At 41.7% G+C, this 24,252-nt stretch overlaps 1 protein-coding gene across 20 annotated transcripts in view; it reads left to right on the top strand.

Moving 5' to 3' along the window:
* Positions 1 to 20,370, top strand: part of UNC79 (unc-79 homolog, NALCN channel complex subunit) — a 374,208-nt gene extending 353,838 nt beyond the window's left edge. For 19 of the 20 annotated variants that reach the window (XM_063793093.1, XM_054666247.2, XM_054666242.2 and 16 more), the window contains 6 exons: positions 1,180 to 1,355; positions 2,628 to 2,814; positions 4,256 to 4,453; positions 6,846 to 6,923; positions 17,123 to 17,164; positions 19,196 to 20,370. In XM_063793093.1, the coding sequence (XP_063649163.1) occupies positions 1,180 to 1,355; positions 2,628 to 2,814; positions 4,256 to 4,453; positions 6,846 to 6,923; positions 17,123 to 17,164; positions 19,196 to 19,396 (882 nt within the window). In that variant the 3' untranslated portion in view covers positions 19,397 to 20,370. Of the gene's footprint in view, positions 1 to 1,179; positions 1,356 to 2,627; positions 2,815 to 4,255; positions 4,454 to 4,539; positions 4,700 to 6,845; positions 6,924 to 17,122; positions 17,165 to 19,195 lie in introns of those variants that run through there. The other variant, XM_054666255.2, reaches the window with a different exon arrangement.
* The last annotated feature ends 3,882 nt before the right edge of the window (positions 20,371 to 24,252 follow it).

Here is a 24,252-nt window from a genome sequence, read left to right on the forward strand (position 1 = left end):
AATCTGGCGCTAGATGATTCCTTTTTGATAATTAGGAGCTAGTGATCCCAGAAGTTCATCAGCCAAAAATATCGTCCCTTAATCACTGAACTGTTCTCTGGCTCTGCTCAGACGATCAAAGTGGTTTTTGGTACAGTGATAGATTTGCAAATCCCAGGCAGAAAGTAGAATCAAAATGTAAACTGAGAATATCTCACGATATGTAAACCCAGTAATTTCTTAATGAGCTCCCCTGTCGTTTGCTCCTGTGCTGGTTACTGCTTGCTGAATCTGAATACCCATACTTAAATGACTTTGATGTACAAAGAAGAGGAAACAATTATTACCTAAACATGTGTAGGTTGTTTTGCAGATGCTTTCGAAAAATAGTAAGTAGGAACCAGGATCATCAAAAGGTTGGAAATACAGACATAATCTCACCCTCTGATTTTACATATTGGGAAACAAATCAGAAGGATCAAGTGGCAAGTGGCTTATCTAAGGCCATGGGACTAGCTAGGACAGACCTGGGTCTAGAACCTAGGTCTCAATGCCTAGTTCAGTGCCCTTCCCACTGAGCTCACACTGAGCAAAGAAATCTTTCTAAATTAATTCAACAAATATGTATGAGCACCTGTAATGTCATGGCACTGTTCTAGGCATTGGGGATGCTGTGATAAGCAAAAGCGGACACAGTAGCTGCTCTCATTTAATTTATAGTCTGGTAGTGGAGGCCAAATTTAATGAACATTTCACACAAACTACAGTAAAAATGTGTCTCTCACAATTGCTATGAAAAAGAGGTAGAAAGCAGCACGGACCTGGCCAGGGAGGTCAGGGAAGGCTTCCCAGAGGAAGTGACACTTGAGCTAAAATCTGAACAATTAGGTGAAGAGAGGTGGGAATGGCATTCCAGACAAAGGGAATAGCAGCAGGAGGGAAAACAGAGAGCCAACACAGCTGGAGCTGCAGGCAGAAGGGGTAAGTTCTCAGTAGCTGGATCTTTCTGGCTTTGTAGGCTAGGGAACTTTCCCTCCTTTTATCCTAAGAACAATGGGAAGGCTCTGAAGAAGTTTAAGCAGGTTATTTGCTCAGAGTGGCGATAAGAGGGGTGGAAATGACAACCTCTTCTTTTCAAAGAATGGCCTGGAATGAATCCAGATGTCTGCCAGAGTTACAAAATACCATTCGGTTTTGTAGAGCCACATGAAGACATGTTCCCAGCCTCTGCATGAAGATACCTTTGGGGGTCATCTCAAAGTGGGGCTGGCCCAGATTGCAGCCATGGACATCTCACGGGGCAACCACAGAGATAACAAAGCTGTGATCCGCTATCTGCCTTGGCTTTATCATCCCCCCTCTGCAATGCAGCAAGGGTAAGACCCTTACTATTCCGGGAATGAGGGTAAAGAAGGCAGGAGACACCCCTGAGTTTCCTCGGGCTCAGCTAGAGTTAATGAGTACACCGAAGATTTATGACAGCAGAATATACTTGGTTAGGAAGATGGAAATCAGATCCCATCTCCTTACGTACTTGCTGACCCAGAATGCTCTTTGACATGCTGCCAAAAAATAAACCTGTCCTCCCACAAAAACCTCAATTGTCCTTTCATGAAGAATGAAAATTTTGAGCTTAGAATTACCACTTTAATGCTTGATTTCAACTAGTTAAGTAAATTAATAGGTATATATCAATATATTTGCCTTCAAGCAGCTTAGATTGTAGCTGGAACAAAAGCTATAACAGGGATGAAATCGGTGCAAGATTGTACAAGCCCCTGGCTCTGCCTTTTAGGGAGGCTAAAGAAGAGAGAGGCATGTATGGGTTTGTTGACTTGGGAACTCAGAGTAGGTTTGAGCCCACCCTTTTGTGTGGTCAGCCTTCCTGTCCAGAGGAAAAGTGTAGAGTGGGAATGAGAAGGGTAGGAGGAAAAGATCACTGGGGAGCAGGAAAATGGGCAGCTGTGTTATATCTCCTCATCTCTTTCCTCCCCTCTACTGGGGATGCCAGAGAAGAAATTTCTTTTTTTTTTTTTTTTGAGACGGAGTCTTGCTCTGTTGCCCAGGCTGGAGTGCAGTGGCACCATCTCAGCTAACCGCAACCTTCGCCTCCTGGGTTTAAGTGATCCTCCTGCCTCAGCCCCCCAGTAGCTGTAATTACAGGCATGCACCACCATGCCCAGCTAATTTTTCTATTTTTAGTAGAGACGGGGTTTTGCCATGTTGGCCAGGCTGATCTCGAACTCGTGACCTCAGGTGATCCACCCGCCTCGGCCTCCCAAAGCACTGGGATTACAGGCGTGAGCCACCGTGCCCGGCCCACCAGAGAAGAAATTTCTAAAGACAGGAGTGGAAAGAGTTTAGAAAGAGAATCTAGTCAGAGAGGCAGTCAGGCTTGTGGAAGAATGCTGTGTAATCCTGTGTCACCAAAGGCTGTTCTTTTCTCAAGAAGCTGAGATCCAGGATTAGAGTGGAAAACAAGAAAAACAGATACATCATTTTGTTGACACTCAGTTGCCTTGGCGTTTTGTTTTATGTGATTGCCTGCAAGACCACACTTTCAATCCCTTCCTTCAATAAGCATTTGTTATGCACCCAATGAAACACAAAACATAAAATCATCTTTAACGCTCCTTCTTTTCTAATAGACCTAAAGAATTCATTGAGTGTGTCTCCCATATCCGACTGTTGTCCTGGCTGCTGCTGGGTTCCCTCACTCACAATGCAGTGTGCCCAAATGCCTCCTCTCCCTGCCTGCCCATTCCTCTGGATGCAGGCTCCCACGTTGCAGACCATCTTATTGTTATCCTGATTGGATTTCCAGAGCAATCAAAGGTAAGTGATTTCTGCAAGATTAAGACCGTATGCATCGCAATTGCTAATGGAAACCTTATCAGCCAATTATGTTTCTTCTGAGAAGAAAATGCATCTTATCATTTGCCCTCCTGTGGATGTTAGAAACACAACTTTGTGCTAATGTCTTATTTAAAGTTGTTTAGATTCCCAGACTGTCTTTCCCCCCGCCCCCAAATTGTTTTTCGGCTTACTTTTATAAAGATAAATCATGGAGTCAAGCAAGAGTTGGCTTCCCAGGCATTTCTGTCTCAAAATAATGAAGAGAAATAAAAGGCTAGAAATATAATCAAAATTCTGTGATCAGTTTTTAAAACCAGAGACAAAACAAAGGAAAATTCATTATCTAATTCTTCATGTACCATCTTTTCAACTGAAATCTCTAGAGATACAGGAAAATACAAAATGAAAACAAGAAGGCCAGTTGGGAACTCACTAAAGCACACATTGGCATGACCTACACAGGGGAACTTTGTAAATTGCAGAGACAGATGATGTGCTAAAGGAAGAAAGTAGACCTAAGGCAGGCACCAGTCATGAGCCTGTGCAGGCAAACCAGACACATTGGTACTAATCAGCTCCGAGGAGCCAGGGGACCTTCACAGAGCTTCGGCAAGTTCTGGGAGGTCACATTGGCCTTGGGGACAGCTCGGGTTTGGGACAGGGCAAGCTGACGATGTGATAAAATGGCGCACCCATCCCAATGATCTAAATGATGTTCACAAAAGGAATTAGGCAGTCGATTCCTAATATTTCTACTCAGATCTGGGTTTGATTCCTAACTATGGTACTTGCGATTTTGTGAGCTTGACAAGTGTATCTAACCTCTCTGTTATTCAGATTTTCATCTGTGAAATAGACGAGGGGATGGTTGGAGAGTGATGGAGGTGATCTAGCAAAAGCCTCTGGCGCCATCTCTGGCGTGTTGTAGGTGCTTTCTCTGCACATGCTTTCCGCTAGGAGAGGATCTCTGCTGCTGCTGCTATGATTATGAACTTCTGGGCGTGTATTCACGTATATCACCTCCTTTACTCCCATGCTTTGAAGAGACTACTATTATCCCCATTTTACAGATGAGGAAACATCCTAACATGGCAGAATGATTATTCTCCCTAATCTAGTTTAGGGATGGGAATGTCAGTTTCATTAAAGGGCAAGGGGGTGGGTAGATTTCTTCAGCAAATTAAGGTGCCTTCTCTTCAAAAATGTGCTTTGTTCTCTGAGCACACTCCCACTGGTGGAGAAGAGAGCACAGCAGATAGTTTCAAGGTGATGAATCATGACTTTGTAACTCTGAGATAACGTTATGCCTTTGTGCTTCCCCTGTGCTCCCTGGCAAGACCGAAGCCATGCGGGGAGGACTCCGTGGAGGGCCACAGCCTGCTGGGATGCAATGCACTGATGCCGTCTTCTTCCTTTTCAGACCTCCGTGCTGCACATGTGCTCCCTCTTCCACGCGTTCATCTTTGCTCAGCTGTGGACAGTTTATTGCGAGCAAAGTGCCGTCGCTACAAATCTCCAAAATCAGAATGAATTCAGCTTCACGGCGATACTGACAGCACTAGAATTTTGGAGTAGGGTGACACCCAGCATCCTTCAGCTAATGGCCCATAACAAAGTGGTGAGTTCACAGATGAGTTTCCCTTCTGAGATGGAATCTCAAAGTGTCCACACCACTCCTAATCCTCACACTCCCTGTTTTCACAGATCTCAGTTGTAAGGTTATATAAATGGATCGGGGATATGTTACCTTATAAGCTGGATGTTCTGCTTGCATAAGCATTTTGATTAAAAATAAGCATTTTGATTAAAAACAAAATAATAGTTCAAGAGATCTATTGTACGCCGTGGTGACTACAGTTAATAACAATATATTCTATACTTGAAAATTGCTACGAGGAGATTTCAAATGTTCTCACCATAAAAAATAAGTACGTAAGGCAATGTACATGTTAAATAGCTTGATTTAGCCATTCCACAATGTATATCTATCTCAAAACTTTTATATTGATATATAAATATTAAAAAAGCAAACAAGTACAGTTATTAATATTAAAAACAATTTTTATTTTTTCTGCCTAACATCAAATGTATGTTGTATGAAATATCTACCTTGAAGGGTTGTTTGATGCTATAATGTCAGAGGGTTAGGAGTGAGATTCATATTAATTGAGGATTGCAAAGCAATTTAGAAAAACCTTAGCCAATTGGGTAATCTATTTGTGGTGGTTTAAGAGTAGACTGACTACAGGTGTTCATTCCACTCAGGCCTCAAAGCCTGAAAAGAGCCTCATGTTTTCAAGCTGCCTTATAGGGACCTATGCTCCCCAATCTTCAAATCCAGTACTGTTGAATGTAGACGGCTGCCAAGAAAGGGGCTGTTCCAGAGCTCATTGGAAAATGTCTGCGGTATGGCTAGCCTAAGCCCACTTCATTGAACCAGTGTGGAGTATTCATCCTGGAGTCAAGGTTGGAGGATATATGCAAAGAATTTACAAGGGAGTCCTTTGGTTCTGACTGTGTATTGGAGGAGGACTCTCAGCTGGGAAAGCTGCAACCAGCGTCTTGTTATGGGGACACCATCACTAGAGTTCTTGTTTGTGAGGAGCAGGGGACCTGGAGGGACACCATAATGATGATTCCAGTGTACCCTGAAACCCAACACTACACTGCCCACAAAAGGCATTCAGGAAATTTTTTTAAATTGATAGAATAATAGTCTAAGAAGTATTTTCTTTTGGTTCTTAATTAGAAAGGGGATGGTATATTTCCTTTAGTGAAGCACTTTGTTCTTTAGAGATGCAAATGATACAGGCAATTCTATGTGTAGAGAGATGTCTTAGTTCAATTTAAAGGAAGTTTATGTGAAAATCTTAGCATTTGGATAGTTCTGACTGTTAATGGAAAATAATTACATTTATTGGATCACAGATTCTAGGACTAATGAAGAATTTGGAGATCAAACATTCTATTCTGTTATTTCACAGACAACAAAACTGAGGCCTTACACTTAAGCTAGAGATTTAAAATGTTCCTTCTATCATTAGTTTTTTGATACCAAGAAATACCTCTCCTCCAAATCACTCTCCATATTTAAATGTTACAAATGAATTTGTTGCACATGAATTTTATGCAAATGATATTACAAAAGAATTTGAATTAAATTCATTCTGAAAATTTTATTAAACCATATAAGCCGGTCTGGTAAAATCTCCCTGGAATATTTAAAATCCAGCCATAGGAATTTCTGATGAGGGACATCACCTCTACTGTCTTTGAACTGTCGTAAGCATGGCTACATTGTCCCACGGAGAATAAAGCCTCGGAAGCAGATCTGCAGTGAATTAAACAGTTATTGCCGATGAAGACACTGTGTAGAAAGGATCAAGATTGAGAAAGGATCAAGATATTACTGGGGAACATTGATGTGAAAATTACCCTAGTCTAATGTAAATCCCCTTACCTTGCAAAAGATATCCAGAAAACCAAGGAAAATAGTCTGTAATTGTCTGACTTTGTATCTGGTGCTTTCTCTAAGACAAATTAATTTAGTTTCAAATAATATTATTTTAAATCATTATATGGTGTATAAAAGTAATTCAAGCATTTGTCATCTCCCCTCCCTGGGTACCCTCCTCTCAAACAGACTAGCGTGATACAGAACTCTTACACCCAAAGAGTTCCGTAGTTAGAAATGAAGGCAACAGAGGCCATTTATCCCCTGGTGTGAGTCAGTGCAGTGCAGATTAGTGAGATCAATGCCTGAATTCCATTGGCAGCCCTGAGTTGAATGAGGGAGGCATGACAATTACCAAGCCTCTGGAGCTTTTTTAAAATTCTTTTTCTGGTTTGAAGTTTCAGAGGTGAATGAACACCACTGCCAGTGGTCTCCTACGGTCATTACACAGAAAGACCTCATGGGCACAGGACATCGGTCTTCTGCAGCTGCAAACTAGTTTGCAAGGTTTCTATATCACTGGAAATGGAATTAACTTTCATGTTTGTTGTTTCAGATGGTAGAAATGGTGTGTCTCCATGTGATTAGTTTAATGGAGGCATTGCAGGAATGCAATTCGACCATTTTTGTCAAGGTAGGAAAACCTTATGATTTTTAAAGACCATTTCTTACTGCTAAAAACAAATGTGGATTTATGTTGAAGGTACTTTCTGAAGATAATTAGTTTTAACATTCAGAGTTGGGGCTGGAGAATTCAGGCTCCTATAACAACCCTTTACCAAATGGTTATTGCATTAATTTTGCTCTTGGTCTACCACTGTGACCAACTTTACCTGGGTTAAATCTATCAGACCAGGCCAAGCATGGTGGCTCATGCCCATAGTCCCAGCATTTTAGGAGGCTGAGGCAGGAGGATTGCTTGAGCCCAGAAGTTTGAGACCAGCCTGGGCAATATAGTGAGACCTTGTGTCTACCAAAAAACAAACAAAAAAAAAGGTAACACAAGTGCTGAAAATATTACTGGGGAATATTGATGTGAAAATTACCCTATTCTAATATAAATCACCTTACCTTGCAAAACATATCCAGAAAACCAAGGAAAATAGTCTGTAATTGTCTGACATGGTATCTGGTGCTTTCTCTAAGACAAATTAATTTAGTTTCAAATAATATTATTTTAAATCATTATACAGTGTATAAAAGTAATTCAAGCATTTGTCATCTCCCCTCCCTGGGTACCCTCCTCTCATCAGAAACAGACTAGTGTGATACAAAAACGAAACAGTAGAGAACTTGGTTTCCCACTCCGTTTATCTTTCTGCCTCCCCTCTTTTTCCTTTCCTTCCTATCGTTCCACCTCTTTGTCTCTCTGATCCTTCTTCCTCTCCTTGTATCTCTTCTTGTATTTCTTTATCTTTCACCTCTATATTCTATTATCTTGGCCACTGTCACCAACCACCATCACCACCCACTAGTGGGCATCAACTTGGAACCTTATAACTTGCTGTTTCATTCCTTGGTTAACTCCACTCTTCAACAAAGAACATTTGTCACATTCACTCACACTATGCTGAAGAAAAGCAGCCCATTTTCAGGGAAAACTTGACTGTTACCAGAACAGAACAAGATCATTGGTTCAAATGGGTTAGATATATGATATGTAGCTTGATAATAGCAAAAGTCAACACTGTTGGAGTGCAGTGGTGCAATAATATACATATGGCAAATGGTACATATTTAAAACGTGCAGTTTGGTAAGTCTTGACTTACATTATGCCATGCACCATGATCAAGACAATGAACATATCCATCACCTCCAAAAGTTTTTTCAGGCCAGGCATGGTGGCTTATGCCTGTAATCCCAACACGTTGGGAGGCTGAGGTGGGCAGATAACTTGAGGCCAGGAGTTCAAGACTAGCCTGGCCAACATGGTGAAACACCATCTCTACTAAAAATATCAACATCAGCCAGGCATGGTGGCACACACTTGTAATCCCAGCTACACGGGAGGCTGAGGCAGGATAATCGCTTAACCCGGAAGGTGGAGGTTGCAGTGAGCCTAGATTTTGCCACTGCAGTCCAGCCTGGGCAACAGGATGAGACTTTGTCTCAAAAAAAAAAAAAAAAAAAAAAAGCAAACAAAAAAACAACCAAAACTTTTTTCATACCCCTTTATAATCCTTCAGTTGGGTTACTCATCTCCCTGTCCCCAGATGACTACTGACCTGCTTTCTGTCACTATAGATCAGCTTGCACTTTCTAGAATTTTCTTTAAGTGGATTCATACAGTATATACTTTTTTTGCCTTCTTTCACTTGTAATAATTATATTGCGATTAATCCATGTTATTGCATGTAGCAGTGGACAATTACTTTTTATTTCAGAGTAGTAGTCCATTGTATGAATATACCACATTTTCCTTATTCATTTATCAGTTATTTGACATCTAGGGGGTTTCCAGTTTGGGGCTTTTACAGATAAATCTGCTATGAAGAGTCATGAAGATGTCTTTGTGTACATATATGTTTTCATGTATGTTGGGCAAATACCTAGGAGTAAAATGTCTGGCCCATGTGACAGATGTATATTTACCTTTAAAAAAATTGTTTTCCAAACGATTTTCCAAAGCTGTTGTGCTCTGTTAGATCCAGTATATGAACAGTGTATGAGCATTCCCAGTTCCCCCACATCTTTGTCAACACTTGGCATAGTCAATCTTTAATATTAATTATTCTAAGAGTTGTGTACTGGTATCTTGTTGTGGTTTTAAATAGCATTTTCCTGTTTGCTAATGACATTAAGCATCTTTTCATGTACTTATTTGCTGTCCATATGTCTGCTTGGTGAAGTATCTGTTAAAATTATTTGCCCATTTTTTATTGGGTTGGGTTTTTTCCTGATTACTGAAGTTTGAGATACAAGCCCTTTATCAGGTATGTGATTTGCAAAGATTTTTCTCTATGGTTTGTCTTTGGAATTTTTAATTTTGATGAAGTACCATTTACCAATTTTTTTCTTTTATGAATCATGCTTTTGATGTTGTATTTTAAAAAATCTTTGCCTAGCCCAAAAATAATAAAGAGTTTTATTTGTGTTTTATTCTAAGTGTTATCTATGTTTTCACTTGGGTGTTAGTTTACATCTGTGATCTATTTTGAGTTAACTTTTGTATATGGTGTGAGGTGTGGATTGAGGTACCTTTTTTGTATATGGATAGTCAGTTATTCCAGCATCATTGTTATAAATACTATACTTTCTCCGTCAAATTGCCTTTGCACTTTTGTCAAAAATCAAATAACTATACAATTCTATTTCTGACTTCTTGATTCTGTCCCATTGATCTCTATTTCTTTATTTTTATTTTTATTTTTTTTCCTGAGACAGAGTCTCACTCTGTCACCCAGGCTGGAGTGTAATGGTGCAATCTCGGCTTACTGCAACCTCCATCTCCCAGGTCCAAGTGATTCTCCTGCCTCAGCCTCCTGAATAGCTGGGATTACAGACACCTGCCACCATGCCCAGCTAATTTTTGTATTTTTAATAGAGACAGGGTTTCACCATGTTGGCCAGGCTGGTCTCGAACTCCTGACCTCAGGTGATCTGCCCACCTTGGCCTCCCAAAGTGCTGAGATTATAGGTGTGAGCCACTATGCCCGGCCAGATCTCTGTCTATTTTTATAACACACTGTCTGCGTTACTATAGCTTTATAATATTCATTGAAATCAGGTAGTGTCAGCCTTCTAAATTCATTCATCTTTTTCAAAGTTGTTTGGCTATTCTAGGTCATTTGCCGTTCGAGATAAATTTTAAAATTGGTTTGTCAATTTCTACAAAAAGATTGTTAGGGGGTGGACACAGTGGCTCATGCCTGTAATCCTAGTGCTTTGGAGGGCCAAGGAGGGAGGATTGCTTGGGACAAGGAGTTCAAGACCAGCCTGGACAGCCTGGCAGCATATTGAGACCCAGTCTCTACCCTGCAAAAAAAAGATTTTTTTAATTAGCTGGGTATGGTAGCACATGCCTGTAGTTCTAGCTACTTGGGAGGCTGAGGTAGAGCACAATGATTTGAGACTTTTCTTTTCTAATATAAGTGATTAGTGCTATAAATTTTCCTCTAAGCACTGGTTTAGCTGCATCCAACAATTTGGCATGTTGTGTTCTCATTTTTATTCAGTTCAAAATACTTTCTAACTTCTCTTTTGCTTTCTTTCTGGCATTGATTATTTAGAACTATATTGTTTTACTTCCAAATATTTAAAGATTTCCAGAGATTTTTCTGTTATGGATTTGTAGTTCTAATGTATCAGAGAATATACTTTATATAATTTGATTCATTTTAAATTATTGAGACTTGCTTTATGGCCCAGAATATTGTGTATCTTCATAAAGAATGTGTCTTCTGCTGTTGTTGCTTGGAGTTTCCTAAGTAAGTTAGTTCAAAGTTTTTGATTGTATTGCTCAAGTCTTCTATGTCCTTCTTGTTATGTCTGTCAACTTATTCTATCAATTATTGAGAAAGGGGTATTGAAATATCTCTGAATGTGGATTTATTTTTGCTTAATGTATTATGAAGCTCTGTTATTAGGCTTATAAGTCTTTAGGATTGCTATATTTTCCTAATGAATTGAAATTATAAAATGTCCCTCTTCATCTTTGGTAATATTTTTAGTTTAGTTTAGTTTTGTTTGTTTGTTTGTTTGTTTGTTTTTGAGATCAGGTCTTGCTCTGTCACCCAGGCTGGAGTGCAGTGGTGCGATCTTGGCTTGCCACCACCTCTGCCTCCCGGGTTCAAGCAATTCTCGTGCTTCAGTCTCCTGAGTACCTGGGACCACAGGTGCCCACCGCCATGCCCAGCTAATTTTTGTATTTTTAGTAGAGACGGGGTTTCACCGTGTTGGCCAGGCTGGTCTTGAACTCCTGACCTCAAGGGATCTGCCCACCTTGGCCTCCCAAAGTGCTGGGATGACAGACATAAGCCACCGTGCTCAGGCTGAAAAAACTTGGAGGTGATAGATATGTTCGTTATCTTGATTGTGGTGCATGGCATAATGTAAGTCAAGACTTATCAAACTGGGTGTTTTAAATATGTACCATTTACTATATATGTATTATTGCACCACTGCACTTGAACAGTGTTGACTTTTGCTATATCAAATTACTAAATATTATCCATCTTTGGTAATATTTACTAATAAAACAGTCCAGCTTTCTTTTGACTAATGATAGGATGGTACATATTTTTTCATCTTTTTACTTTTAACCTATCTATGTTTTTGTATTTAAACTGCATTTCTTATAAGCAGCATAAAGTTGGATGTTGCTTTTAAAAAAAATGCAATCTGACAGTCTCTTCCTTTTGATTGAGGTTTTTAGATCATTTTCATTTAATGTGTTTTGTGATATTGTTGGGTTTAAATCTATTATCTTACTGCTTGTTTTCTATATTTCACATCTGTTCTTTGTCTCCTGTCCTCTCTTTTTGTGCCTTCTTTTGGATTAAGGTTTTTATGATTAAATTTTGGATATAATTTCCTTTTCTTTGTCTAATTAAGATAAACTGAGATGGCAACTAAGATAATTAACTTGAGAACTTCCTTCTTTTCAAACATCAGCATTTAGTGCTCTAAATTTCCTTTCAATACTGTTTTAGCTGCTTTCCCCCAGATTTTGAGAGATTCTCATTTCCATTCAGATCAAAATGTTAATTTCCAGTTTGGTTTCTTCTTTGCCCCTTAAGTTGTTTAGAAGTGTGTTTTTTAATTATCTTTTAGCTGTATGTCTTTGTTGTTGTGTTAGTGGTTGATTCAGAGTTTATAGTATATATTTTTAATCACAGTCTGCCTTCAAGGAATATTATACCACCTCATATATTGTATAAGAACTGTACAATAATATACCTCCATTTCCCACCTCCTGACTTTGTGCTATTATTGTCATACATTTTCTATATATTTTATAAAGCAAATCATACATTATTATTTTTGCTTTAAACAGTTGACTATCTCTTAAAGAGATTTTAAATAAGTTTTATGTTCAGTTATATTTGCTATAATTGCCATATTTATATTTGCCATTTTAGTGCTCTTCATTTCATTCTATAGATCTAAACATTCATCTTTCATCTTTCCTTCTGCCCAAAGGATTTTCTGTAAAGTCTCCTGTGCAGGTCAGCTGGTGATTAATTGTTTTAGGTTTTGTATGTTTCAGAAGCTTTATTTTGCTTTCAATTTTGAAAGACAGTTTCACTGGGTATTGAATTCTAGATGGATGGTTTCGGAGGTTTTTTTTTTTTTTTTCAATACTTTAAAGATATTGCTCCTCCATTGTCTTTTTGCTTATATTGTTTCCAACAAGAAATCTGTCATTCTTATCTTTTTTGTCTGTATGTGATATGTCTTTTTTCCTCTGTTGTCTTTGCCACTGTGGTTAAGCAATTTGATGATGCTATGCCTTGGTAGAGTTTTCTTCATATTTCTGGTGCTTGGGTTTGGTGAGCTTCTTGAATCTCTGGATTTCTAATTTTCATTAGATTTGGAAAAATATCAGCCATTGTTTCTTCAAATATTTTATTCAGTGCCTCTACTCAACATGCCCAATCTTTCTTCTACCTTCTTGACCATATTGAATATAGGTATCATAACTGTTTTAATGTCCTTGTCTATTAGTTCTGTTATCTGTGTCATTTTTGTTTTATTTTCTGTTAATGGATTTTTCTCCTCATTCGTGTGTTTCTTTTGTTGTTGTTGTTTCTTAGCATGCCTGGTAATTTTTTTATTGTATTCTTGACATTGTTAATTTGACTTTCTTGGGTGATGGATATTTTTATATTCATATAAAATATTCTTAAGCTGTATTCTGTGACATAGTTACATAACTTACAAATATCTTTATCCTTCTGAGGCTAACATTTAAGCTTTGTTAGGTATTGATCAGAGCAGCAATTTTTGTAGGGCACGTAGTTCTTCACTGCTGCTGCTGTATACCACTATCCTTATCAGTACTCTCATGATGTTCTATGAGTTATAAGATTTTTCCACTCTGCCTAATAGGAACACAAAATATTCTTGGCCCTATATAATCACCAGGGGATTTTTTTCCTTCTAAGATTTTCGGGTCGTTTTTTCTCCAGTGTTGGGTAGTTTTTATAACTTGCATGTACTGGTCAGCACTCAGCTGAAGACTCAGGGGGATCCCTTTTCAGATCTTTGGAGTTGTCTCTCTCTCTGTAGATCTCTCCTGTCCAGTACTCTACCTTGAAAACTGTAGTCACTTTGACCTCCCAGGGCTCCTGGCTACCTCTCCTCACTCAGGAAGACTGCCAGGCTCCACCTGCATTCCTGCTGCCAGTGCTACTGCCTGAAAACTCTCTCTAGGCAGTGAGCTGGAATACCTGCAGGACTCACCTGGTTTGTTTCCTTTCCCTCAGTGATCTCTGTCCTGCATTTCTTGATGCTCAATACCTGAAAAACATTGTTTTTTATAGTTTGTCTGGATTTTTAGTTGTTCCAGGCAGGAGGGTAAATCTGGTCTTTGTTACTCCATCTTGGCTGAAAGAGAAAGTTTCATCACCAATTTTAATTTTGAGGGCTGGAATAAGCAGGATTGAAATGAGTACAGTCCAACCAGGCAGGAAGTCTTCCATTTGTTCTGTAGCATGAACCAAGATAAGAGGAAGGGTATCACTTTTATTCTTGTGAAAACCTATTTTTTAAATGTCCTTCAGTTTTCAAGATATTGTTTCTGAAGAGGGGGGAGAAAAAAAAGCCCAACCAACTTTACTCCATCATAACATTGCAGAGCCCAAAATAAATCACATCTAATTCTTACTGACAGATTTGTAGGAACCACTAGCAAAAGAGAATGAAAATGAAAGTTATTCAATAAGTCAAATTAACATTTCTGAAATAGGATGATGGCTGGGTTATATAATGTCATCAATAATGATGAGCTTTAACTGGATACCTTTAGTCACGTGATTTGCAAATCACAAACCTGAAGGTCCCTTGCAGGTATATTTTAGAATCACATGGTCATAGATTACATCAATGGGGAAATAATAAAAACCCTTTTAGACCAACATCACTATTCCCCTTGCTTGCTTCACATGGACGCTTAGCCACAGTGGCAGCACTGGGAAAGGTATCCACCCAGGGACAGGGTACTCAGTACTCCCTGACCCTACTCTTCTCAAGTCCCTCACAATTCTTAACAGGAGGTTAGTTTGGGTTTTCCCAAATATCAAGAGGCATATGGGCCAACTTCTGTATTAAATAGTCAAAGGTCAACAAAGTCTGTAGCATCAGGACCCTCCAGGGCTTGCTTTTTGCTGTGCAGAAATTATAGGGGGAGACAGTTAGACTAGATAAATATTTTTTTCCATTCAGAATGTCTAGAGGAGCCAGTCCTAGCAAGGGTCAGAGGGCACAGCCTTATCTGGTACCAATCTTTGTAATCCCACAGTTTTGTTATGAGGGTTGGGGGAGGGGGGAGGCATGGAGAGGGTGGCATCTTCTGATATTTTCAGCTTTAGTCTCATTACATTTTCTGATACACACCATACTCCATTGATAAACACAGTATTCATGTTAGAGACCAAGTGTTAGCTAGCTGCAACAGAAACACTACGTTTAGGAATGTTTAGGAGTAAATGTCAATAGAAGTCAAATTAACGAATTATATACATCAACAGAATGTTAAAAGTCAAACAACAGCCAGATTTAGCCTTGGGAACAAAAACAGGGAGAGAAATGCAGCTTATCACTTCACCAAGTTCATTTTAAAGAAAATGTGATGAATTCAATGAAACCAGCAGCTTATGGCTATGACTAACTTTGAACTCTGAGGTCATTCACATACTGTCCCCCATCCCAAAAAGCTCTCCTTCTTCTTTGGTTTTGTTCATTACATCAGTGTCTCCCAGTTTGCCCAGGTTAGAAACCTCTACCTCTTCTTTGACCTTTTCCTCACTTGAAAGAGCAGACTCATCCTCAGATCCTCAAGATTTGTCTCTGCAGGCGGAATCCTTCCCCATCCCCAGAAACTGTCCCTGGTCTTCTCTGGACCATTGAGGCAACCTCCACAGTGGCTCTTGCCTCCATTCCCTGCCTCCTTCTTCACCCTAATCTGCAGGCTGCTGCCACAGTGATCTGTCTGGAGCACTGTTCTGCTCATGGTGAATAGAGCATCCCCTCTTTGGAAGTTGTATTGAATTTGGAATAAAATTCAGATCCCCTAATTTGGCATTTAGGGCCATCTGGTGGGCTAAGGGTGTGAAGGCCTGGCCTGTGCTTTTCTAAACTTGTTTTTCATGGCTGTTTTCTAAGAGCCTCACATGTCAGCATCACGTGACTGTCTCCCCTCCCCGACTCTCTGCACACTCCCACCAATGAGCTTCGCCATGCCTTCTCTCTGCTTCCTGGAATGCCCTTGTTCTGGCTTCCCAGGACTACCAAGGTATTACAGTCTGGGTGGTTCAATCAACAGAAATGTATTCCCTGGAAGTTCTGGAGACCAGAAGGCTGAGATCAAGGTGTCGGCAGGGTTGGTTTCTTTTAAGGGATTGGAGAGAGAATTTGTTCCAGACCTGTCTCCTAGCTTCTGGTGGTTTGCTGGGTCTTTGGGGTTCCTTGGCTTGTAGGTCCCTGTCTTCATCTTCACATAGCATGCTTTCTGTGTGTTTGTGTGTATGTGTCTAAACTCCCCTTTTTATAAGGACACCAGTTATATTGGATTAGGGGCTCACCCTACTCAAGTATGACCCCATCTTAACTAATTTACATATTCAACAATCCCATTTCCAAATAAGGTCACATTGTGATGCAGTGCAGATTAGGACCTCAATATAGATTTTAATGGGGCACAATTCAATCCATGACAACACTACTCCTTTATTTGAGTGGAGGGTTGGAAGGAATATGGAGTGAAATGATATGATGCATATTGGTGTATTAAAGATCTGAGAAGTACTGAAATACAGAAACTAACATTTCCAAACCTATTGGATCGGAGTCCCCCTCCACCATTTAAAAGCTCTCCAAATTAGAGTGCCATGGGACACAGTTTGAGGAATGCCATATTCTGTCTCCGACTTCTGGATGCACAAGGCCATGAATATTTACTTAGATTTTAAAGGACTGAAACACGGAGGAGGGCCCAAAGCAGAGAGAAGGAGCAGCTTCTGGAGGTCCTCAGGCCAGGGCACCTATGACCTCCTCCCAGGAAGGACCACATCAGAGGGGTTGAGGGCCTGTCAGAGAGGCAGCAGAGGGCCAGGGTTCTCCAGCAGGGACTTGCTGCTTGGCTGTGTGTGCTCCCACACTCCGCAGACACCCGGCTCAGTCTCGCTGTATTACACCTTCCAGATCGCAGCCAGGCATCTTGGAGTGGTCTTTCTCGCTCACTTAAGTGTTCCATCCACTGACCAGAGATATTTTCTTAATGACTACAGGCAGATAGAGTCGCCATTCCACTCAGACACTCAGTTCTAAAGATCCTGTGGAGGAAATTCTATTTCAAGAAAGTGAGGATTTAATTAAATAAATACACATTTAATTTCCTGTGCTTGGTAGCTTTCGAGAGACAATCAGTCATTTACTCTAAAGTGTGTATCTCAGGCACTCATGGGGCGCTTATTAACCTCCAAATGCCACTGGCTCAGCGGGGTTTGGCCTCAGAAAGACATTTTGCTGATAACGGGTAGCCCTGCAGCAGGGCCCACATCCGTGCGCGATGTGAAAGGGATTCAATGTGGCCTGTTTTCCCTTGCAATGAGCGAAGCTTTGTGGGAGAATAGAGGACACTAATAATGAAGCTTTTGTCTTTCTCTATACAGCTGATACCTATGTGGTTGCCAATGATTCAGTCAAATATCAAGGTAAGTCACTCCCTGGGCTGACTGGAAGCTTGGTTTCCTGCAGAGAACGTATAATGTTCCTAGGGATTGTTGGTGCTCCATTTACTATGGAGAAGGATGAATTCAACCTGCTCCTGGCCTTAGAGGGCTGATAATGCAGGAGACCTGTGGGCCAGGTAAGGGCTCTGCAGGCAGGGGGTGGCAGCAGGAACCATTGTCCTACTGCTTGAGGTTGGTGAGGATGCAGGTGGAGGGCGGTATCCCAGGGTCTGAGCAAGCCTCAATCCACTGATGAGAGTACAGGCCGAGGCCGGGTGCAATGGCTTCTGTCTGTAATCCCAGCACTTTGAGAGGCCAACGTGGGAGGTTTGCTTGAGGCCAGAAGTTGGAGATCAGCCTGGGCAACATAGCGAGACCCCATCTCTGCAAAAGAATAAAAATTTAACTGGCTGTGGTGGCATGCACCTGTGGTTCTAGCTACTTAGGAGGCTGAGGTGGGAGGATCACTTGGAAGCCCAGGAGTTCGAGGCTACAGTGAGCTATGATCCTGCCACTGCGCTCCAGCTTAGGCAACAGAGTGAGACCCTGTCTCTATTTTAAAAAAAGAAATCAAAGAAATATAAATTGGAAATGAAAAAATAAACTGTCACTATTTGCAGATAACAAGATCGTGTATATATAGACAGAGCAAGACCCAGTCTCTCAAAAAAAAAAAAAAAAAAAGAATAGCATACCGACCCCTTGGAGGATACCTAGGCACATTCAGTGATGTGTCCTGGTTGCTAAAATGGATTTTCTATCATGAGAAGAATTCTGTTATGACAGGACAACCTCGAATAAATGATAGGATTGAGCTACAAGGAACCTACTGCCTCATTTTATATATGAAGAAATTTAGGACCAAAAGGAAGAGTGACTTGGTCAGGGCCCCACAGCCTAAAAGAGGAGATCCCGCCTGAATATATTTCCCAGCCCCAGGCTTTGCCTTGACTGGTGCTTTGTCATTGTAGGGGCAAACATACTCTATGACCAGCAAACAGAGTTACTGGGTGTGACTTAAGATGGCAAAGCCAGCTGCCTGCTCCATCCAAACCGGGTCCTGTCTGTAGCACTAAGAGTGTCAGGGGGATGGGAGGAAAAGCTGGAAAGTTTTTTGCTGGGTTTCTTCTCCGAGTTGGGGAGGGATGCTAGTGGAAGGAAAGCGGTATGAACTCAGGGTACCCAGACACCAAAAGAGAAAAATGCGGCTGTCAACAATGACCACAGCCTTTGAGTCCTGATTACGGCCTTGGTGCTATTTGTGGCAGCCATCGGGGGCATGGGCACTGCTGAAAACTGCCTCTCGGTACTAGTTTTTTCTGTGAAAAGAGAGTTTCTTGCACTCTCAGCTTGAAGCATTTTAAATTGCCTCTCTTATCCCTTTCCCGGCTTTATGGCAATCTGTGGCGATTGCCCAGATGGCCAGGAGCAGGCCGACAGAACTCCCTAAGAAGCTTGGAGAAAGAAGAGAAGCTATCATCCTAGCTTCTTCATGTGCCAAGTTCTGTTCTGAGCACTTTTTTAACCCATTTGTCCTACACAAACCCCCTGAGTAAGTGTCACTATCCCCCCTTTACCCATGAGAAAACCCAAACACAGACCAATAAACCTTGTTCCCAAAGTCGCCTATAGAAGAGCCAGGCTTTGAACACAGGGATCCTGACAGCAGAACCCGGGCACTTCACCACCACACCAGGTCCCTGTCGTAAACAGTTCACTGGGGCCAAGTTTATGTGTTAGCCCAGCACTGGTGTGGCGGCTTTATGTTTTCATTGCAGTGAGTCCGTCAAGGTGAGCATGTCATTATTATGATGGGTTTGGGCCAGGACGACTCTAGAAAACACGGTGCGATCCCCCGCCCTGGGCACTGCCAGAGTAGAGAGTTTGCCTTCTTCAGGCCAGACGACCCTTGAGCCAAGCCTAAATTCTGCCTGCAAGAAGCCGCCCGGGTCGACACTCCCTGGGTTGCCCGTGAAAAGAAATAAACTAAAACCTCTTGCCCTTTTTCGACAGCACTTATCTGCGGGACTCCAGCTTCGCCTCCAGGCTATTCAGAACCACGTGAACCACCACAGCCTAAGGACGCTGCCGGGCTCGGGCCAGAGCAGTGCTGGCCTGGCAGCCCTCCGAAAGTGGTTGCAGTGCACTCAGTTCAAAATGGCCCAGGTGGAGATCCAGTCCTCGGAAGCAGCCTCTCAATTTTATCCTCTATGAGTGGACTCCTCGGCGCTCAGTGTCAACACTCTGGTTTAGCAATAATGGGTTTAAAAACAAACAATTTGATCCAAGCAGGTTGGGGAACATATTGGTACTGTACATTCTCTTTCTAGTTTAGTAAAAGATGTGCAAAGGCCAGAGAGGGCCGAAAATGAAGCTTTCTTGCTACACATATTTCTGATGACTCCTTGGGCTATCTGATTAAGTGTTTCCTTACATTATTTTTTAAAAACCAAATCATTTTTCTTTAACTAACTTCTATTTTTTTTAAGAAAAAAAAATAGACTGGTGGGTACTCACAGAAAAGTTGTATAAGTCCCCCTGTTGCTATTTTTGATGATAGAGAATAAATAGGGTTTTTGAAACCTTTGTAGTGTTTTTTCTTAAAATCCACTCTTGGCAATGCAATAAAAAAAACCGTCACCATAAGCCAGTGACACCTGACTGAAGCTTTTTGTCTTTATCCTGGGAAAAGTGGCAGCTTGCAAGGAACATTACAAAGTGCACTTAGAAATTAGGTGGTTAAACTGTGCCAATTGTTTTCGTTGTTTTATAATATCATTTTCCAAAACTGTCCAGTAAGTTTTATTATTTTTAAAACTAGTTTTTCAACTCATTAGTTCTAGGCTGTACTCTCTTGTAAGCTTTATGATAACCACTTTAGTTTTGTGAATAATAAATTTTATTCTTTTGTTAATACTTGTATACAATTTAATTGAAAACTGTAGCTTGCACACCGGACCAGATGAGTCCTTCACTGGCACAGTGCCCTGCACCTGGAGTGATGTTTCATAAAACGGAATTTTAATAGTGTAAGAGCACCAAGATTTCTCCGCACCTATACCTAGCGTTGGACTGTGCATTCCAAATGAAATTCCTCCTCTTTATCCCTGTAATGCACTGACTAACAGAAGACTTACTACACATTTAAACTGTATATTGACATGCTATTAAATACATTTTTTATTATCTTTGTGAGCCTGGGGTTTTTTAAAACCAGTTTATAGAGCTAGAGTTTAGTTCCTGACAACCATTCCTTCTAAAGTTCTACAGCTTCTAACTTCTCTTAAAACTGAAATTATGAATAAGAAAAGGCTTTCTTTCTGGCCATTTGATGAGAGGAATACACAATTTGTTTGAAGTCCACCTCTAGGAAGGACCCTGAGGGCAAAAGACCTTTTTTTTTAATGTTTGTTATTAAGAGGCTTCCTTTTTCTTCTGGGAGCTCTGCGATCTTAATGCTTCTCAGAGGAAAACAAGCCCTCAGATGTTTAATTGTTCATATGAGTTCTAGAAAGAGCGATCTTCAAATCTTCATCCTTATACAAATTGCAGAGGACCATTCAGGCTCAGTATGGAGAGTACAGAAGTGATCATTCTTCGTATCTGGCTAACAAACTCTTCTGAAAGGCCTCTCCCTGGACAGAACCCTTCTCCGTCTCAGTCATGCTTGGCTGAGCTTCCGTGAACATTTTGTCTCACAGTCAAGTTGTGCATTTGATTATCTCACTTGTAAACAGTGACAGCTTTGAGCATATGTGCTATCTCTGTCTCCTCATGGTTTGGCACACAGTACATGTTTAATTAATGTCTATCGAATGGAATGGATTCAGTTAAGCAACAGGCCTTTCTTGAGCTCCCCATGGGCACCATGAGCTTTGCATGTGACATTCTCTTTTTTTGCATCGGTTCCTGGAGGAGGAGGAGGCTCTGGCTGCTTCCCCTGTGAGGATTTCTACTGACATCCTCATCTGGGCTCAGCTGCAGGCCTGGCTCTTGGCTAGTCCTGAGCCCACCCTGCCCCAGGCAGCCAGGATCTTAGTGGCCCCATCCTACCAGTAGACAAGGTCCAAAGTTACCCACACCTTCTTCTCCCACTCCCTCTTCTTTGCCCAGTTCTTTGAATGGACTTCTGCCTGAACTTTTCTGTGTGTTTGCATCTTCCCCAAGCTGCAGACGAACCCTTAACCTTGCACTCTTGACTGGGGCCCCCATTTAATGCTTCCAACTGTCTGGACCTGTTTCCTTGACCTAGAGTCTTGGTCACTCCCAGGCAAATCTCTCTCCTTGCTCTTGAGAACCAGGACCCTTTTCCCTGCCAAACTGACCCAAATGCTGTCCCTGCTGGCACCCTGCCACTTCACTGGCTGATGGAAACTAGCGAGCTTCCCCCAGCCTATGCTGCACCCGCCATTGCCAGTGTCCTCATCTTCTTCCGCAACCTCATGTCCACCCTCCAACAAGTCGGGCTCAGGCACTTCGATGAAAAAAAGGAAGAGAGGGGACCAAAAGCTTCCAACCAGTTGGGCTCAGGCACTTAGAAGAAAAAAGGAAGAGAGGGGACTTATGGAAATTTAGCAAGATTGGCACTAATAATAAGTCGGAAGAGAACCCATTCACCTAAGGCAGAGGAGTCAGCACCCTCCACTCACAGGTGCAATGGAGCCCACAGCCTGTTTTTGCAAAGTTTTAGTGGAAACAGTCACACTCGCCATTTACATATTGTGTAGGGCTGAGTTTGTGCTACAATAGTAGGCAGAGTTGCGACAGAGACCGTATGACTCAGAATGCCTAAAATATTTACCATCTGGCCCTTTACAGAAAAAGAGTGCTGACCTCTGACCTATGTAAAGGCCCCTGAAAGGCACTGAGCTGGAGCCAGCCCTTCTGTGGATATATTTCCCTTACCACCTTAGGGGCACTGGGATTTCCATATTAGTGTTTCCTCATCTGTAAAATGGGGACAATGACACACATTCTACCTCAGAGGGCTGTTGAGATGATGAAAGAATGCAAGAAAAGGGCTTAGGGCAACACCTAGCACGTGGTAAGCACTTGTTAAAAGTTACTGATTATTCCTTTTATTCTTATGTTTAAGCCTGGAGAAGTAAAGCTACTTGCCCAAGGTCATGCAGCTAGTAAGAGGCAGAGCCAGGACTTGACCCAGGCTATCAGACCCCCAAGGACTGTGCTCCCAGCCACTGCCCATATGAACTTCTGCCACAGCACACATCATCCCCAGGTGATGGCCACAAATGCAGAACAGAGGGCAGGGAGATCTCAGCAAAATTTACCTGATCCAAATTTGACCAGCACTAATTATTGGCATGGAGAACGGCCACAGTACAGACTGTTTTCCTTTCCACATAGCACCCTACTGGTTTCAGTGTGTGAACAGAATACACTGAGATTCCCAAGGGTGGAATCGGCCCAAATCTCCAAATGTGTAGATTCTATTCTTAATGATTTTTCACAAAGGGCATGCCTCTTATGAGTTGGGTGACCTTGGACAAGTTACTAAACCTCCCTGGACCTCTGTTTTTCCTTCTCTGTAATATGGTGCTGTCTACCCATCTTCCTGGGGTGATGGAAAGCTCAAATGGGTGGAGAACTGTGATGGTACTTGGGAAACTGTGCTGGAATCTGTGGACCCCTGGGAAGACTTGCTGCCTCCTGAAGAGCACACAGAGGGACAGCTCACAGCTACAGGCTCATTTGGGTTGGTTTCTTCAGCCAGTGCCTCAGGATTAAGACCTACAATACCCAGGAGAGCCCAAACATGGCAGTAGCCAAGAGCATCCAGTCTCCACTGTGTACCATCTCTTAGCAAGCATGTCATTCAGCCTGACACCGGGATGTTTCCAGCAAATCTCTTCCCGAAGACTCTCATCAGAGGCCAAGTGGTTGCAGCAGATTCGTCTCTGTTTCCAAGCTACAACAGGCCAAATAAGACTGGATTGGATCAGAGAAGATGGGTCCTCCCATCTCTTTCATGAGCTGGGCCTCTGGCATTAATTGGACAATGCAGATCATTTATTATACTTCTTTAATAGAACTGATGGGCAAATATGTATATTTGGAAAATTGGTGTTTTGACAGTAATGGTAGGTTCTTAAGAAGAATGAAGGGAGTGGTTGGAACCCAATGGAATAGTACTGAACCGTGTTTTTGTGGAGTTTGAATGCTTTGGGAGATGGCTGATGTGTTATTAGTAAAAGGCTGGCCAGTTCTTCACTGACAGGAACGAGTAGTGAGCCTCAGGTGAAGGGGATACAAGAGAAACAATAATAGCCACCATTTATTGAGCATCTACTAGATACAAGCACTCTATATACATGATTTTTATTCCTTAGCCCCTTCCCCTAGGTGAGATAAGCCTTATTATTATCCCCACTTTGCAGGTGAGGCAACTGAGGCCCAGCGGTTAAGTGCCTTATCCAAGATCATGCAGCTAGCGGGAGTAGCATTAGGACTGAAGGCCGTCTGCCTCCAAAGCAGGGCCTCACTCAATACATGTTCATTTCTATTCCCTGTTTTTGGGGTCTAGGCTCCTTTGGCTAAAAAGTGCCAGAAGCATGGGGTAGAGAAATCTGAGGGTTTTTTTTTCTTTGAGGTGGCTCAATGTTATTGGCATCTCTGTTTATCACTTCATCTGACATAGGTGTTTTTCCCCTTGCTTTGGGAATTCATGTACATGCAAAAAAAATTTGGATTACGAATTAAATCACATTTAGTTTCCCACTTAATATAGTAGTTTTAGGAGAAAGAATAATTATGAGTAGAAGATTGTGATGATAGGGCTGGGCACGGTGGCTCATGCCTGTAATCCCAGCATTTTGGGAGGCCGAGGCAGGCGGATCACCTGAGGTCAGGAGTTCGAGACCAGCCTGGCCAACATGGTGAAACCCCGCCTCGGCTAAAAATACAAAAATTAGCCAGGCTTGGTGGTGCGTGCCTATAGTCCCAGCTACTCAGGAGGCTGAGGCACAAGAATCGCTTGAACCCAGGAGGCGGAGGTTGCAGTGAGCCGACTGAGATCGTGACACTGCACTGCAGCCTGGGTGACAGAGCAA

Source organism: Pan troglodytes, chromosome 15, assembly GCF_028858775.2.
Source record: "Pan troglodytes isolate AG18354 chromosome 15, NHGRI_mPanTro3-v2.0_pri, whole genome shotgun sequence".
Classification (NCBI taxonomy): domain Eukaryota; kingdom Metazoa; phylum Chordata; class Mammalia; order Primates; family Hominidae; genus Pan; species Pan troglodytes.